This window comes from Hibiscus syriacus, unplaced genomic scaffold, assembly GCF_006381635.1.
Source record: "Hibiscus syriacus cultivar Baekdansim isolate YM2019G1 unplaced genomic scaffold, ASM638163v2 tig00110954_pilon, whole genome shotgun sequence".
NCBI classification, from domain to species: domain Eukaryota; kingdom Viridiplantae; phylum Streptophyta; class Magnoliopsida; order Malvales; family Malvaceae; genus Hibiscus; species Hibiscus syriacus.
In genome coordinates, this window is record NW_024062931.1 from 1,156,709 (window position 1) to 1,171,182 (window position 14,474).

General features: G+C 37.2%; 1 protein-coding gene across 1 annotated transcript; it reads left to right on the forward strand.

Annotated features, from left to right (window-relative positions):
- The first annotated feature begins 1,795 nt into the window (after positions 1-1,795).
- On the forward strand, positions 1,796-9,317 carry LOC120148224 (phototropin-1-like). Its single transcript, XM_039161393.1, is given in 24 exon segments — positions 1,796-2,511; positions 2,612-2,794; positions 3,701-3,792; positions 4,757-5,036; positions 5,133-5,251; positions 5,254-5,351; positions 5,457-5,527; positions 5,689-5,795; positions 5,968-6,017; positions 6,169-6,273; positions 6,477-6,536; positions 6,630-6,719; positions 6,804-6,880; positions 6,994-7,016; positions 7,019-7,077; positions 7,161-7,241; positions 7,388-7,491; positions 7,644-7,693; positions 7,776-7,882; positions 7,980-8,102; positions 8,212-8,263; positions 8,493-8,605; positions 8,686-8,826; positions 8,968-9,317. Coding segments are annotated over 24 exon segments (3,003 nt in total). The 3' UTR covers positions 9,070-9,317.
- The last annotated feature ends 5,157 nt before the right edge of the window (positions 9,318-14,474 follow it).

Consider the following 14,474-nt stretch of genomic DNA (forward strand, 5'->3'; position numbering starts at 1 on the left):
AATTTTGTAAATTTGTTACCAGCACAAGAACTGTGTAGAACACACAAATCTGTTGAAATCTTACATTCCCAAACACACTTGTTGATTGAATGCATCACGTATGTACTCGACAGCGGTCTTGGAGAGAAGAATGTAAACCTTGTCGATTGAAAAATACAAGAAACCTCCCAGTGAATGCATCACGTATGAACCGCAACTAGTTCCCACAATGCAGTGCCAAGCTGGACCGTATGTGGAGTCGAATTCCTGAGAAAGCCAACGAAATCATTGTCATGGTCGATTCAATATCGTAGTGAAAGTTAAAAATCCCTAATATTGAACATTTAGTTAAATGTTGATGTAAAATTTTAATATATTTTTAGATAAATTATGTAAAATTTAATATTAATTAAAATTAAAATAATACATGATATATTTAAATAATAAATTAATATATTATCGATGAAGTTTTATAGAAATAATTTTTATTTAAATATATTATCGATGAATTTGTATAGAAATAATTTTTATTTAAATATTTAGAATTTCACTTGTTTAAAAATATAGAATAAGACAATTTGGTAAAATATACATTCCAGTAATCTTTTATTCCTTCAACCAAACACTGTAATCTTACATTACTACCAAACAAATGAAACACAGTAATGTAACATTCTCAGTAATGTGTTAGGTAATATTACATTCCGGTAATCCTATTCCCGGAGGTAATCTTACATTCCGTGAACCAAACGCATTAGAGAAAAACTTTTGGCTGCTTATTGGAGACAATGAGACATCAAAGGAAACAAATAAAGTATTGATGGAGTATTGATGGAGGACAAGCTCTCGAAACTTGCTACTGTTTTTTTCTACCGATTCTGGTTTTATTGCTATTGTTTCTTCTCCTTCTTGTATTGACAACCCATTTCCAGACTGTAAATTGATTCCAAGCAGAAAGCGACCAACAAATCACTCAATCAGTGAGTCAGCAAGGTGAGTGGATTGGTTCATTTATAAAAACACAACCTCATATCATTGTGTTTTCTTCTCTTTTTTTAAGAGAAAGAAATGGTTTGATGATTGAGTTATAGGGATACGAGCAGAATGGCCAGAGCCATGTGAGGTATGGGAGGAAGGATGAGAAAACCAAATCTTGTTCCTTTTTGCTTGCCGATAAAAGGTGGTTTCTTTTGCATGATCTTCAAATAAGCTATTGTGAAGAACTCAGCCTGAGGTAAGCCCTCATTTTCTTCATTTTAAAAAGATTTTCCTATTTTCTTTCAAGAATTTCGTACGTGCTCATCAAATTTCCTGAATATTTTCTGGCTTTTTTTAAAATTATTAATATTCTTATTCTGAAAATGAAAAATTGTCTCTGTATGGAAGAAGACGAAGTTCTGGATCACTTCTACTTTTGTGGTTACCAAAAGTAGAAGTTAACGTGGAGCTTGATGTTCAAAACCTACCTGAAATGACCTTGTGATGTATACTTTGTTAACCATGATACTTTAATTTTATCTTCGAAAGCATCTATCTATCTATCTTCAACCTCATGGTTCATGCCCCACCATTGATGTTGAAAATGAAACATGGGCATATAAGACATGGACGAACCCTCATCTCTATTAGTACTATTTCCAGCTGGTAATTCAATTATTTGTATGGCTATCAATTATTATGTGTTTTTTCCCCTCCGTTGATAGATTTTTTGAGCGGTCTAGTTATGGTTTTAGTCCCTCTACAATGTGAAATTTGGTATAATTTGATTCCTTCCATCTTTCATTATTGTTTGTATTGACGTTGAAGTTATGCAGATATGGAGCCGATGGAAAACTCATCCAAGCAATCGAAACTGATTCCACCATTGCCAAGGGACCCAAGGGGCTCACTCGAAGTGTTTAATCCATCGACTTTATCAACCCGACCCGTTAACCCGGCATTTCGCCCGCACCCCATTTGGGAAAACTTGACAGAGCGACGCGGTGAGGAAGAAGCCGACACTTGCAAGCTAGCCTCTAATTCGGGTCGGGTTGAGGAAATTACATCATGGATGGCACTCAAAGAACCGAGTGCTCCTGCACTGTCTTCACTAGCGTCGTCGCAGCACGTTCATAAGTTCTCCGGCGATCAAAATGGCGGTGGGACCGCGAGTCCGAAACCTTCCGACGAAGCCGGAGTGGCCGCAAAGAGAGCAGCGGAATGGGGGTTGGTACTGAAAACGGATAACGAGACGGGTAAACCGCAGGGAGTTGTTGTTCGGAATTCGGGCGGGGATGACCCGAATGCCAAGCCGGGTACCTCTAGTAGGAATTCGAATAATTCGGTTCGGAGCTCCGAAGAATTGGATAATGAGAATAGCAAGGAGAGAGGGTTCCCTAGAGTATCCGAGGACTTGAAGGATGCATTATCAACGTTCCAACAAACGTTTGTTGTTTCGGATGCTACCAAACCCGATTACCCGATTCTATATGCGAGTGCCGGGTTTTTTAAGATGACCGGATACACTTCAAGGGAAGTCATAGGCAGGAATTGGTAAATATATCATGTTGATTTGTTTACCTTTTTACTGTGGTTTTATTAACTGTAAATAACGGTCATGAAAGGGTACTATTGACATTTTGCTGGGATCCAGTCGGTTTTTGCAGGGAGCGGGTACGGACCCGGAAGACGTGGCGAAGATTAGGGAAGCATTGCAGGCAGGGAAAAATTATTGCGGGAGATTGTTGAATTACAAGAAGGATGGGACCCCTTTTTGGAATCTTCTTACAATTTCACCCATCAAGGACGAAAATGGAAAGGTCCTAAAGTTCATCGGGTTAGTTTGCAATTTATCCTCTATTGGGTCTTGTTTTTCTTTAATCTTAAAGGGAAAGAAAACGGTAGTAAAAGCGAAATATTTCATGAATCTATATAGGCTAAACTATTAAAACAGCCCTTGAACTAGCTTATTTATACTTTTATTATACCCAAATAAGCTTCTATACTTTTGATTTGTATTTAAATTAACCCTTATTTCAAAAAAAATATTGATTTATATTGATAATTTGTATTTAGATATAAAATAAAGGTCAAGGACTTCACCAGAGACAAGTTAAAGATTAAGAGTTCATTTTCAAATAAAATGACAAGTTTAAGGGCTTATATAGTATATGAGCCATTAATATTTTAATATTTGACCTAAACTCACGTAATATGTCTACACTCAAACTTGCATAAAAAAAAGAAACTTATGAAAATATCAATGTTAACTAAATTAGTAGTCCAAGTTCGTTAACTTAAGTGTTAAAACGAACCTCAATTCTTGAGAAAGAGGCTAATTAATATGTATTTTTCATTGCTTAAAATAATTTATTTCGATCACTAAAATATTAAATTATAAAATAATCATTAAACTTATTAAATTAATACAAAATGATTGTTTTATAACATTTAAAAATTCAATAATTATAAAATTATTTTAACACAGTTTAATGATCATTAATATATTTTATCCGAATAATATTCGTAACATGACACAAGAAAATAAGAAGGAAGGGATAAGGAAGAAAAATAATGGCGGTGTCGTTGTCCCGATGTGTAATTTTGGTGGCAACTTGTTGGGGGTGGCTCACATGCGGTCGTTATCAGTTCTCACCCACAGGATTCATATTCTTTTGTGGTGTGGGGATGTCTGATTGGTTTGATGGGGGATCAATAAATAATTGATTGAATGATTTGGCAGAATGCAAGTGGAGGTGAGCAAGCATACGGAAGGTGCCAAGGAAAAGGTGATGCGCCCCAATGGATTGCCTGAATCCTTGATTCGATACGATGGTACATTTTCTACCGTATCCCGTCTCACTTTTAAAATATTAAAATAAGACATTTTCTTTTTATAAAGAAATAGAAATATGTGCATCGATGCACCGATGCCAACTAGGATTGTTAATAAGTTTCGTCCGATCAAAACTCGAATCAAATATATTTGACTTGAATTTTTAATAAGTTAAAATGAGTTATTTGAAATTTGATTTAAAAAATTTATGAGTAAAAATATATTAATTTTAAATTTTTTAAATTAAATTAATAGTAATTTTAACATCCAAGAACCAATGTCAATTAGGATTGTAAATAAGTTTGCCTACGTATCGTAAGTTATTCGAGTTTCATTCTATTAATATTGGAATTGAATAGATTTGATTTAAATTTTTAACAAGTTGAAATGAGTTATTTGATACTTGATTAGAAAAGTTCACAAGCAATCAAACAAATAATATATTATTTTTTAATTAAATTATTAATAAAATTAATACCCATATGTTTTTCTAAGAAAAATAAAATAGGGTTTTGATGTAATTATGGTGTAGGTTTGTGTTTGAGCTTGAACTGAGCTTGAGTTCAAACTTTAATCGAACTAAGTATGAGAATGTTTCGAGTTTAATTTTATTGAATTTGAGTCGAACTTTAAATTTTTAAGCCCACGGCCACGAGTTTTGGAGTATATCAAACAACTTTGAACTTAGTTTGACTCAACTAGTTTATATCTGTAAATTATGAAGTACCCCCAACCTATTTTCCCAGGACATGCATGCATTAGTTACGTAGTACCAGAAATACAATTAAGAATAAATCGTACTTATAATTTTATGTATCATATTATATATTCGATCAAAATTTATATATCTTGAAAAGTCAAAATGCTTCCATTTACTGAAAATGGTTTCATTTTCATTTGATCTTGTAACAATATACGTCAATTTTACCAAGATACGAGCTACCTGATATCATGGTATTGCAGCCCGGCAAAGGGACATGGCTGCAGGATCGGTCACAGAGCTGGTGGAAGCAGTTAGGAAGCCACGTTCACTTAGTGAATCATCAAATGGTCCTTTCACTAGAAAATCAGGCGGTGGAGAAGAAGATGAAGAAGAAGGCGGTGTATCTATGGCGAGGCGAAACTCAGAAAGCGTGCCTCCTCATAGAAGGAACTCCAATGGTGGTATGCGGCTTTCAATGGAACGTATCAGTGAAGTTCCTGAGAAGAAACCCAGAAAATCCACTCGTCTTTCTTTCATGGGGTATAAATTTATAATCAAATCTTTACTATGATAGCTGCTAATAACAAAAAAACTTGGTATTTAATGGAAGCGTTCATCTTAAATTATGCATACCAGGCTTATGAGGAAAAGCCAGTCTACTGCAGACAGCTTTGACAATAGCCTGCTGGTGGATGCTGATGAGGACGAAAGTGATTATGATGATGAGAGGCCAGACAGTGTTGATGACAAAGTTAGAAAAAGGAAATGAGAAAGGGTATTGATTTGGCCACCACGCTTGAACGTATAGAGAAAAACTTTGTCATTACCGATCCCAGGTTGCCTGATAATCCCATTGTAAGACTTTTGAACTCTTAACTTTTATGCTTTTAATGGTAGATCATGCAAATCTGAGATTAACTATGTATGAAACTAAATGATTCTACTTGTCTTAATGTTCAGATCTTTGCCTCTGATAGCTTCTTGGAGCTGACAGAGTACAGTCGTGAGGAAATCCTGGGCAGAAATTGCAGGTATCCTCACTCATATCTGATAGTTTAAATAGTTTGAAAAGCTGGTAAAGAATGAACTTAAACCATAGCCTTTTTTAGCTGATGTCTAGCTAAAATATTGAGTTTGAACTAAAAATGGAATTCACTTCATTTAATTTTGTGCTGTTGTTAAAACCTTATAGATTTCTACAAGGCCCCGAAACTGATCCGGCTACTGTAAGGAAGATTCGAGAGGCAATTGATAACCAGACAGAAGTAACTGTGCAGCTCATTAACTACACTAAGAGTGGTATGGTTATTAACATTTTTCAAGTTCTAACACCCTGGAATTGCTTAAATATGAGGCATAATCTTCAGTTTTCCAGATTCATGTCATGAATGTAACGTTCTTGTCTTTCAGTATTTAAGGAGTTTATCTTCCTAGTCCTTAATTATTTAAAGCATTTTTGTACACGTTGCAGGCAAGAAATTCTGGAACCTGTTCCATCTACAGCCTATGCGTGATCAGAAGGTAAAATCCTCTAAATGTTTATGGTGGAATATGGATGTTTCATCTTGCCATATGACTCCATAGCTAAGCAATGATAAAAAATTCAGCTAGATACGGCTTTCTGACTTGGGAACAAAATTCACACTGATTTTTTTTTCACTTTTATGAACAGGGAGAAGTACAGTATTTCATCGGAGTGCAGCTAGATGGCAGCGCCAAAGTCGATCCGCTTCATAACTGCATTCCAGATACTGCTGCACAAGAGGGTGAACAACTGGTATGAACTCTTTTCTCAGATTCTCACTTTCTTTACTTGTTTTCTAAACCCTTGCGTTCTTAACTGAGTTCCATTGTTCTCTACTTTTGATTTGCTTATTGATGCTGATCTTCCTGATTTGTCATCGAAATCTTCGAGTATTATTAAAAAATGTATCAATTTGTTGGCTTGTTATGACATATTAGCATAATCCGTGCTTGCAGGTGAAACAAACTGCAGAAAATGTCGATGAAGCAGTGAGGGAACTTCCGGACGCCAACATGGTAATGTTTGAATGTTGACACTCTTCACAAGATCAAAGCTCTTTTTGTCTTACAAAAATCATATAACATATTTCACATTTTCACTACCTGCAGAATCCCGAAGATCTATGGATGAGTCATTCCAAGTTGGTTCACCCTAAACCTCACAGGAAGGATACCCCCTCTTGGAGAGCTATTCAAAAGGTATTATTCTTTCATACATGCAGACACGGCCCGAGTATCCTTTAAAACAAACCCAAAAACTCGATTTTCCTTAATATTTTGTAGGTACTTGACAGTGGAGAAAAGATAAGTCTAAAACATTTTAGGCCTGTAAAACCATTGGGATCAGGTGACACTGGCAGGTCTGTCTAATTACTTTGCTCTTATTTGACACTTAAAGTTTGCATGATAATTCATATCTATTCAGTCATACAAATTTTTATATCAGCTATTGTGCTTTTTATTTTCTTGGCAGTGTTCATTTGGTGGAACTATGTGGACTGGCCTGCACTTTGCGATGAAAGCTATGGATAAAAATGTTATGCTGAACCGCAACAAGGTATCTGAAATTGCATGATTATAAATGTACCCAGATTTTCATATGTTTACTATTTAATGATGCCTTGCCTTCCATTGCTATAGGTGCATAGAGCTTGTGCAGAAAGAGAGATTCTTGACATGTTGGACCACCCTTTTCTTCCAGCATTATATGCATCATTTCAGGTTAGTCAAATGATAGTTTGAAATGTAATTAATTTACAAAATTTTCCGGTCTTGTTTATTGAGCTTTTTCTTTTATAGCTGCCTGCTCTAATGTCACCACACTTTTATATGAAGACATCATAATTCTAACCGTAGACACTTTGCAGACCAAAACACATATTTGTCTGATCACGGACTACTGTCCTGGTGGCGAACTTTTCATCCTTTTGGACCGACAACCAAAGAAGGTCATGAAGGAAGATGCAGTGAGGTAAATATTCTTTTCACCGTGATCAAAACTACCTTAATCTTGTTCTGAAAATCTCTGATTATCTAATAAGCTAACCGATTCTGGGTTTGTGGGATTTCCATTTTATTGTGATGTATGAATCAGAATGGGACTAAAGTTCTTTATGAATGCAGATTTTATGCAGCAGAGGTTGTTATTGCATTGGAGTACCTTCACTGTCAAGGTTGGTTAAAATCAAATACATCAATGAATCTGGCAGTATCAGTGAAGTGATCAATCAATTCTTATAGTTGCTTTTCTTTCAGGGATTATATACAGAGATTTGAAGCCTGAAAATGTTTTACTCCAGGGCAACGGGCATGTTGCCTTGACTGATTTTGATTTATCTTGTTTGACATCTTGCAAACCACAGGTATTGAAATCCAAGCTTTGGCATCTAGACGAAAATGGTTTTTTACTGTATTTTCGAAGTTTCGGTAGCAAATCTGATACATGAGCCGTGTTTATAGCTGCTGATCCCAGCTACGGATGAAAAGAAAAAACGGAAGAAAAGCCAGCAGAATCCGATCTTTATGGCCGAACCAATGCGTGCATCGAATTCTTTTGTGGGGACCGAAGAGTATATAGCTCCGGTTTGTTCGCTTGCTCTAGGAATTCTTGCATTTCATATCAATACGTATAGTTCTTATGGGGTTTTTTTCCCTATTGAATGCTCAATAATGAATTGTTGATTATTTGCAGGAAATTATCACCGGGGCAGGCCACACCAGCGCTGTAGACTGGTGGGCTCTAGGTAATTTTGTTTTCTTACAAAGCAATACTGTAATCCAAAATTGCATGATTTTACATGAACATGATAAGATACATGAATTGCAAAGCCAGAGGCTAGTTTAGACTATAGTTTAATTACTTGCTGAAAAAGTAACTAAAAAGAAGAAAGGAGAATATCAGAAACCATCCCTATGAAAACCTTGTAGTTACACAACTAAATGAATTTTCCTTTTTTTTCCCTTCCATTTCAGGCATTCTTCTCTATGAAATGCTCTATGGATACACGCCATTCAGGGGAAAGACAAGGCAGAAGACATTTGCCAATGTTCTGCAGAAAGATCTTAAATTTCCCAGAAGCATACAAGTAAAATTCTCTCCCCAAATCTCTCTTTTATTACTGCAGTTTTTAAGTGACAATCCAAATAAATATATGCATGAATGCAGGTAAATCTCCATGCAAAGCAGTTGATATACCGCTTATTGCATCGAGATTCGAAAAACAGACTAGGTTCGCGTGAAGGCGCCAATGAAATCAAACGACATCCATTCTTCAAAGGCGTAAATTGGGCTTTGGTTCGATGGATGGTAAATTCAATACCCTTGCAACTCAACTCATTCAAGTAATAAAAGAAGTTTTAGCATAACCTACATTGTTTGGTTCATTAAGTTGGTGAGATGTGCATAGCTATTATGTAAACTGAAGTGCTATTTTTTGAATGCACTCAGAACCCACCTGAGCTTGAAGTTCCAATCTCCACAACTGAAATTGTGAAGGAAGAGAAAGCAGAGGACCCTGAACTACAAGATCTGCAAATCAATATTTTCTGAGTTACTTCGCCATTAGAGGCTTCTGGTTTGCTCCAAAATGTGGCTTTGGGAATGGCAGTGTTCATTGCAATGCCATCAACAAGCAGCCGAGCCACGAAGTTGATTGCAAAAGGAAAGATTTTTGGTTTTTGATTGTGTGTTTCTTTGATGTTTTGCATAATGTTGGATGCTTTCTTTTTTTGTATTAATAGTTGCTTGTAATTTTTTCTGTAAACTATGTTGATTGGTAAATAAAAATCAGTTTGGTTCATCTCTTTTCACCTACATTTTTTTGGATTAATAGTTGCCTTTGAATGGCGTTGGGGTCTCTAACCAGCCACCCAACCACCCTACTCATCCCGTCCTTTCTTACAAGGAGACTCTCACTGGCGAGAAAATCGGACAATCAGAAACGGAAGAACCCATCATTGATGATGAGGAGATTGAATTAATGGAGGGCGATGTCACCCGTAGCCTTTTTGATGGTATTATCTCAATTGATTTTTCTAGTCGTGTGCAGGATTTGGCCTCGAAGAGCCTCTATCAGACTGTTGTGTTCGAGCTAATGGGTCGGAAGATTGGCTACTCCACCCTCCGTAACAAAATCTATGATCTCTGGAAGCCTTCTCAATCAGTCTGTATTATGGATATCGAGAACGATTACTACCTAATTATCTTTCGTACTCATTCTGATTTTCTAAAGGTAATTTCAGAAGGGCCTTGGGTGATTTTCAAACACTATTTGATCGTGGAACCATGTGTTGGGAAATAAACTAAGTACGGGTAATTTTCTTATAACAAGATTAGTGAGAATACAAAATAAAAGCGGAAAAATAATACCCGAAATTGATAACAGAGTTCAGCCAATCGTGCATACGTCTCCGGACTGCTGCAGATATTTTACTAAGAGAGAAAATTTACAGATGTTTACAAAACACTCACTACTCACAAGAAAACTCTCTAGTATTGGAAGAAAGCTAGAATGCTTTGGGATGATATTGAAGTTAAATGGGTTAGGGTATTTATAGTTGAAACTTAGGGATTAATCTTGTAATTAACCCTATTTCTATTTCAATAAAATAATGCCTAACTTTAAATTATAATTTGCAGCAGCCGGCTGCCACGGCTGCTATCAGCTTTCAATAATGTTGGCTGCCATCTAGAATATTCAACACCATGGACAGTGGACTTCTCTACAATGCAGATGCACTCGAAGAAAATAATTGCATGGATCCGTCTACCTAGCCTCCATGTTATGATCAGGGCCGGTCCAATGAGTTTTAATGCCCTGGGCGAGATAATAATTTTATGCCCCTATACTTGTAGCGTATAATAGACAAAACATAAATAATTTTTTAAAACAAAAATGTAATAGAAATTATAGTCAAACAATATCAATACTAATACAAATAAAAATTGACAAAGCTACAAATATTACCTAAAATTATGCCTTCGTGCATTTTTTGAAGAAAAAACCTCTATTATTTTACGATATAGCAGAGTTGAAATGATGAATCTCTGGTTTGGGTGGTCCTTAAGGATGTGCCACTTCAGATTTGGAACGATAATTTTTTCTTGAACAGTTGGGGTAGGGTGGTAAATGTTGACAAAGAAACATCAAACCGTGATAGATTTGATGAGGCTAGGGTTTTGATCGTGGTTCGAAAAGAATCTATAATCCATGAGAGATTGATTGTCTTTCTTAAAGGCAGCAACTATGTGATCAAATTACATGTTGAAGAATACGAGGAAGATGACGGGTTAGTTGAGGCTGATGGGACCCACACGTGTTCGATTCATTTTATCGAGTATGAAAGAAACGAGGAAAACATAATGATTGATAGTTTAGTAGGTTAAGGATGTTAGATGGAAGGTTTTGAAGAGGCATCTGAATCCCTAAGTATTCTGGAGAATCCTGCCCATCTTATCGAATCAGTATCTAGCGGAATGAACCTTTTTGAGGTCCCAACTATATCTGGGTCTGGGCTATCCAGCCCATCGCTTGGGGATAACTCTAATCTTGTTGATGATTTTGGACTAGTGGGTTCGAATATTATGCATCAACCTATTTTGCAAGGGTCTTTTCTTCTCAGGCCAAATATATATATACACACTATAAGTATTAAAAAACGGATGCCCCCCTCAAACATGCTGCCCTAGGCTAAGGCCCATCTGGTACATGTATTGGGTCGGGCATGGTTAAAATTGATTTCCAAATGGAAAATGATAGGCGTGATCGTTTCGCCCACGTGGCCATTCATATTGATCTGGATAAGCCTTTAATCTCAAAGATCATAATCAATGGTTGCCTCTAATCGGTTGAATATGAAGCCTTGTCAACTATTTGTTTTGAATGCGGCAGGTACGGTCTGTAAGTAATGTTTAAGTTAAACTCTAAGTCCTAACTTATCTCTAAAACTATATCCTAATTTGTAGAAAAGATGACTCCTATCTTATATAGGTCTCTAATTCATGTATATAAAAATCCTATGTATCCTCTTGTGTAATATGTAATTGTTCTTTGAATAAAAAAAAATCAGAATAAAAAAACCTTGTTTACCATAGTCGAAAAACTCTGTTTACCAGATCCAGAAAACTCTGTTTCTACATGGTATCAGTTGCCGACGTCGATCCTTGCCTTGCTGCCGCCGTCGTTCGTCATCCTTCCGACCAGCAGTGTGTCTTTTGTGCACTGTCGTCCTTCCAATTGTGAAATCCTTTGTAGCACCTTCCTCATAGCAACCTTGTTCTCCTCGCATCGTCGTACCTCTCTAATCGTCGTTATTATCGTAACGCTACCCTCTTCGCAGCGCCGTCTTTCTTGCTGCCAAACCATAGTAGTGTCGCTTCTGTCGCAACACTGCTCTCCTCGTCTTACTGCTCTTGTCACGTCGTCGGTCTAACGCTGCCCTCATCACAGTGGCAGCACGTCCTGTTCCTCTGTTTGGTACATGTTTCACCGTTGTTTGGTACATATTCTACTGTTGTTAGTAACTGTCCGACCAGCATTGTCTCCTCGCCATTCAACCCATCCGATACTCATTCTAGCGTCGAACTCCTCAAATCTCCGATTACCACTTATAGTAGTGTTCCCTGCTAGTTCGCGACATATCACAAGCTCTCAATTCCTCGGCAGTCATGGCATATCCTTCTTCGTCCAACCTGTTATCCGAGGCTGAAACTTTCATTGTTTAGTCGTCTCTTTCCGACTCGGTTTCCTCGTCCATTACTTGTCATCGTCTAAATGGTGAGAATTACATTCCTGGTCTCAATCCGTGCATCTATTCATCACCAGTTGCCGGAAATAATAATATCTCTCTGACAATATATCGGTCCCCGATCCATCTGACCCCCAATACGACACTTGGCTCATCGATAACACCATGATTATGTCCTGGCTCCTCAACTTTATGTTGTCTGACATTAGCGTGAACTTCATGCTCTACACCACCGCCTCAGAAATCTTGAACGCCGCCAAGGAGACGTACTCTAATCAGGAAAACTCGTACACTCTGTTTGTCATTGAATGCCCAATCAACGACTTGAAGTAAAGCGATCTCACTATTATATAATACTTTATTCAACTGTCTCTCTTATGGCAGCAAATTGATATGTTTGAGTCTCCCGATTGGCAAACCGATACAGATGCCAAACTCTACAAAGGGCTACTTGAAAACGACATATTTTTCAATTGCTATAGGGATTGTTCGTATCTCTTGATGATGTTCATGGCCGGATTCTGGGCATCAGGCCTATCATATATCTTCCCGAGGTGTTCTCTGAAGTTCTCCACGAAGAAATCCGCCGATCTCTGATGCTTCCTTTACCCGTTGAAAGTTCTGCCTTAAATACCTATTCATCTGGTGACACCTGTGTTAAGAAAGGTCATCCTTGGTGCGATCACTGTCGAAAACCTGGTCATGTTTGTGATAAATACTGGGAAGCTCCATGGTCGTCCAACCAACTGGACTCCATCCAAATCCTCCTAGCGTCCATCTCACGGTAACTCTGCTGTAACGACATTAGAAAGTGGTTCATTTTCTCGTCAACAGTTGGACGATCTATGACAAATTTTTTGTCATTTACAGATTTCTCCTGCTACTGAGTCCAAGTCTGCCTGCACTATTAGTGAAGTTAGTTCTCCTTTTACCTTCTTATCCCCTTCACCAGGGTGTGTCTCTTGGATTGTTGATTCCAGAGCAAGTGATCATATGACGTGCAACTTTTAGTTTATTTTCCACATTTCACAAAAATGGTATCTCATGCAGTGTTCGTTCTGTTGATGGCTCCCTATCACCGGTTAAAGGCAGTGGCTCAATTCACATTAATAGCCACATTACTGTCTAATGTTCTATTTGTTCTAAGTTTGACTTGTAATATGCTTTCAATTAGCAAATTATCTACCTATTAAGGTTGTACTTCTCATTTTACTCGTGATTATTGTGAATTTCAGGATTTAACCTCAGGGCTGGTGATTGGCAACGCTAAGCATCGTGGTGGACTAACATCCTTAACGTCCCTCCTTATACTCTCGTTCCCAACCACTCACCTACACCATTTATCTCTTCTTTTGTTTCAGTTTCTCCCACAGATGCGGCTGCCGACAATATGTTATGGCATTTTAGGTTAGGTCACCCAAGTTTTTCTTATCTTACAAAATTGTTTCCCAAATTATTTATTAATAAAAATCCCGCATCATTTTCTTGTGACATTTCCTCTCTTGCAAAACACATTTGGGGACCTTCACGGGTTACGGGTTTACATGGAATTCGTTGGTTTATTACTTTTATTGATGACAACTCTCGTACCACTTGGAATTTCTTATGAATAACAAATTTGAGTCTTGTACCATCTTCAAAAGAATCCACAAAATGGTTGAAACACAATTCCAAAGTTCCATTGGCATCCTTAAATCTGATAATGGTGGGGAATACCTCTCTCAGTCATTGGGATCATTCTTCCTGGAAAATGGAATACTCTACCTGACTTCTTATGTCGACACTCCACAACAAAATGGGGTCATCGAACGTAAAAATCGTCATCTTCTTGAGGTAACTTGGGCACTCCTTTTTTTCTTCTAATGTTCCAAGATCTTTTGGGATGAGGCTCTCTTAACAGTTACTTTTCTAATCAATCTTTTGCCTAGTAAGATTCTTACCTTTAAGTGTCCACGGGATATCATTTCCACTAAATTACCTCACTTCAAGCCTTTTACCTCTTTTGTTCCTCTTCGTGTCTTTTGTTGTACTGCCTTTGTCCATGACCATAATCCTCATAAATTGAAACTTGATCATCGGGCAATTCGGTGTGTCTTTGTTGGTTATTCATCTCATCATAAAGGTTATCGTTACTACTCTCATTCTACAAAAAGGTTCTTCACATCAATGGATGTCACTTTTCAATAACATAAATCATTCATCTCAAAA